The sequence below is a fragment of the Malus domestica genome, chromosome 03, assembly GCF_042453785.1.
Source record: "Malus domestica chromosome 03, GDT2T_hap1".
Lineage (NCBI taxonomy): Eukaryota > Viridiplantae > Streptophyta > Magnoliopsida > Rosales > Rosaceae > Malus > Malus domestica.
Genome location: NC_091663.1, coordinates 3852501 through 3856117, shown reverse-complemented (window position 1 = coordinate 3856117; position 3617 = coordinate 3852501). Strand labels below are relative to the sequence as shown.

The following is a 3617-nucleotide window of genomic DNA, read 5'->3' as shown; positions in this document are numbered from 1 at the left end:
TCAGGATATGAATACAAGACTAACTTGGTCAATCTATATGTAACCATATTAGTGAATTAGCGGACTTGTTTTACTTTGTCTTATAATTTTCAATCCGGTTCTAAACTCCCTAAACTTTTTATTTTGTTCGTGCTAATGCTCCTCTACCATTAGCTTTATCAATTATCCCGTTAAATTAACGGTTATTTTTGTGCATTTTGCATAACGAAAGCGTTTGAATTTGTAGAAAATGTGTAAGTTTGGTTCCTCTTAATTTATCTCATAACTCAATTATCAGAATTCCTAATATTTACTGAAAGTTATGTTCATCATATGTAATGGAAATAACTAAAAATTGGGCATTAATTAATAGTTGGGAGGATATTGACACGAATTGAAAGTTTAGCGGATTCAAAACTAATTGAAAATTTCAAAGGCAAATCGAACATTGTCCAAAGTTCGAGGAAGAATCTTGTGTCCACTCCTAACACGACGGTATTTATACGCTCATCCATGCATGCAATCAAGAGGGACTGCTTGGTTGAATAGGCAAACATTTGAACTCGTCCTCCAGGTGAACACAAAAATCCTCCCCTAACCTAAAACGAAAAGTTTCTCCTTTATTTACTTTAATCAAACTAATTTTACGAGAATATGATTCCTGATAGTTAGTGAACATTTTAATTGAATGCGACTTTTTTTCAGCATGACTCATGACAGATAATTAGTAAACGCCATAAAAAATACCAAGCCATAAAAAATGGAAAAGGATGGGCTGTATAGTCATCGCTACCATCAACTTCAGTCATCTACGCATGGCGGACCTGGTCAGAAAAATACCAAGCCCAACTCCCGGGCAACTTTTCTTCTATTATTTTCATGCTATTAATCTTCTCACAGTTGGTAGTATATTCAAATAAAATTCAACCCAAAACCAAAAGCGTATCTCGTTTTACATCATTTGTTTTTAAATTTCAAAGCTTTGAATTTGTCCATGGTATCAATATCTCCGTTTTGCTATGTTCCTGTGAGTTTCTGGCAGTTCGGTTTTCTTTATTTTGTGTCCAAGCTGTCTGCGTATGAATTTTCACTTTAGATTCTGGTATATTTTGTTCTGAAGTTGTTGGAGGTTATTGCTTTTAGTGTTGAATTGCTTGAAGAGTTGAGATATCGGTTCACTTTGTAGTGTTGAAGCTGTGCTTTCAATATGTTTGGTTGCTTTCTGATTCAATTTGCAATATTTTTTTATGCTTGCTATCAGGGGGACTGTTCCAATTCTGCATAAATTTCCGCCGTTGTGTTGTAAGGGGTAAATTACAATTGTAGTGATTCTTGAGGTCTCGCGATGCATCAATCAAGAGCTTGGACATATGCATATGTTTTTGCGACGTTCCTGTGCTGGTCTTCGCCACGGGCTGGAGCACAAAATCCTAATATCACCCATCCTGCAGAAGGTGATTTTTCTTATGTTTTGTGAAGCTTTGAATTCTGCATGGCTTTCTTCAGAAAATTGTAGTATAGGGAATGCCTGAGTACAGTTATTATGGTGTGAGTTCGGTTTAGAAGTTTATCTATTCAGGTGTATGGTTGCCTTATGTGCTGACACGGTAACTTCAATTGACAAACGAAGTGACCGATTTCTAGTTTACTGTCATCTAGACGAATTGATGTCTATGTCCACTTCCAGTACATGCATGCACTCGAATAATAATCTTGTGATTTTCGACTCATTTCTAACGTGTAGCATGCATCCCCTTGTTGCTTAATTCTGATATGCTCATAGTTGGTCTCTTTCGAAAAATTTAGTCTGGTTGTGTCAATCAAGTAAGGTTATCAACTGTGTTAAATTGCAGTGACCGCGCTGCGAGCCATCAAAGGAAGTTTGGTTGATCCCAACAAGAATCTGAGCAACTGGAATCGAGGAGACCCATGCACAGCAAATTGGACAGGAGTGTTTTGCTACAACAAAACATTAGATGATGGCTATCTTCATGTTCAAGAACTGTATGTTTCAATCTTTCCAAATTTTACCTGTACTTTGCAGCAGCTGACTGAATGGAAATATTTTCCCTTTGACCCTTGCCTTTTCTCATTTCATCTTGTTCCCCGTGTGTGGAGAGATTTAATTCCCATGTGTCTGGTTCCAAGTGGTCTTAACGAGCAAATTTCCCTGCTCATAGGTGATTCCGCTATGAACTTCGTAGAAATATCTTAATGAAATAGGAAAATCAGCTAATTTGATCCTGTTCCAACGTCAATCAGTAGTCATCTAGGGTTTACGGAATCAAGTAATGATCAATGTCTTGCATGAAAAGTATATTTTGTTACCATTGGAAGCATGTTGAACTTTTAAACTTAGAGTAGAGTTTGGCTATAATGACATGTTCTGCTTCTTTACTGCAGGCGACTACTAAATATGAACCTGTCAGGAAGTTTATCGCCACAGCTCGGCCGCTTATCTTATATGAAGATACTGTAAGGCACCACATACCTTGAAAGAAGCTTTAAATTCTTGGCCAATGTTATCTCAGCATTTCGGAAAACTTGTTAATCTCCTCCCTAATATGCCGGTGAATGATTTTATCTCTCCTCTGATGACATTCCTCCATCAATTCTTCTGATAGGAATTTTATGTGGAACAAAATAAGTGGAAGTATACCAAAGGAGATAGGCAACATTACATCCTTGGAACTTTTGTAAGTTAAGCTGTTTGGATATTTTTGGCAATATTTGGTTAAATCTCTATCTAATATTCCGTGTTTACAGGCTCCTCAATGGAAACCAGTTATCAGGTTCCTTGCCCGAAAAGCTTGGTTATCTTCCAAAATTGGACAGATTACAAATCGACGAGAACCAAATATCGGGATCAATACCTATATCGTTTGCAAATTTAAACAAGACAAGGCATTTGTAAGGGTTTTTCTTATGCTGCTTTAGTTTAAAAAGTGTAATATTATCTTGTGTTTGTTATACTTCCTCTCTTCCTTATGTTTCGTATCTTTTCCCTTTTGAGCAGTCACATGAACAACAATTCAATAAGCGGGCAAATTCCACCGGAGCTTTCCAGATTACCAAGGCTTATTCACTTGTAAGTAGAATGCCAGCGATATTCAGAATCTTCAACTTGGTTCATTAGTTTCAGTTTACCCTCTTCATTTGTGTGTCTGTATGGCCACCTCGAGTTGAATAAATGTATCGAACTCATTGCAGTCTTCTTGACAACAACAACTTATCTGGGTATCTTCCACCGCAGTTCTCGGAGTTGCCAAGCTTATTAATACTGTATGTTTCCTTACTTTTGGAACATAAATTCGCACCTTAATTATCTGTTCATCCTTTCCTTTCTTGAATTTTCGCACTGTTGGTGAACAATTCTTTAGAATTTCCTGTTGAGAATCAATGTCAAAGTTAGGCAATGTTAGACAATGTTAGTCAATGTCAAAGTTAGGCAATGTTAGGCAATGTTAGGTATGGTTGTGTGGAAAAAATAATTAGGTGCAATTAATGTGTTTTGTGTGGTAGTAAATAATCTTAGTTTAATTAAGTAGCTTTCATTTGGTTTGCTATAAATACCCAAGTCCCCAAGCCTTGTAAATCATCCAAAAGGAAAAACAAAGCTAAGTGCTAAATAAGAAAAG

General features: G+C 36.6%; 1 protein-coding gene across 4 annotated transcripts in view; it reads left to right on the top strand.

Annotated features, from left to right (window-relative positions):
* Window positions 1–388: 388 nt before the first annotated feature.
* Window positions 389–3617, top strand: part of LOC103417930 (probable LRR receptor-like serine/threonine-protein kinase At1g06840) — a 12706-nt gene continuing 9477 nt past the window's right edge. For 2 of the 4 annotated variants that reach the window (XM_070818122.1, XM_029099548.2), the window contains exons 1-8: window positions 389–553; window positions 1241–1433; window positions 1833–1983; window positions 2383–2454; window positions 2604–2675; window positions 2746–2889; window positions 2996–3067; window positions 3190–3261. In XM_070818122.1, coding sequence (XP_070674223.1) covers window positions 1325–1433; window positions 1833–1983; window positions 2383–2454; window positions 2604–2675; window positions 2746–2889; window positions 2996–3067; window positions 3190–3261 — 692 coding nt within the window. In that variant the 5' untranslated portion in view covers window positions 389–553; window positions 1241–1324. Of the gene's footprint in view, window positions 554–893; window positions 1434–1832; window positions 1984–2382; window positions 2455–2603; window positions 2676–2745; window positions 2890–2995; window positions 3068–3189; window positions 3262–3617 lie in introns of those variants that run through there. The other 2 variants (XM_070818123.1, XM_070818121.1) reach the window with 2 other exon arrangements.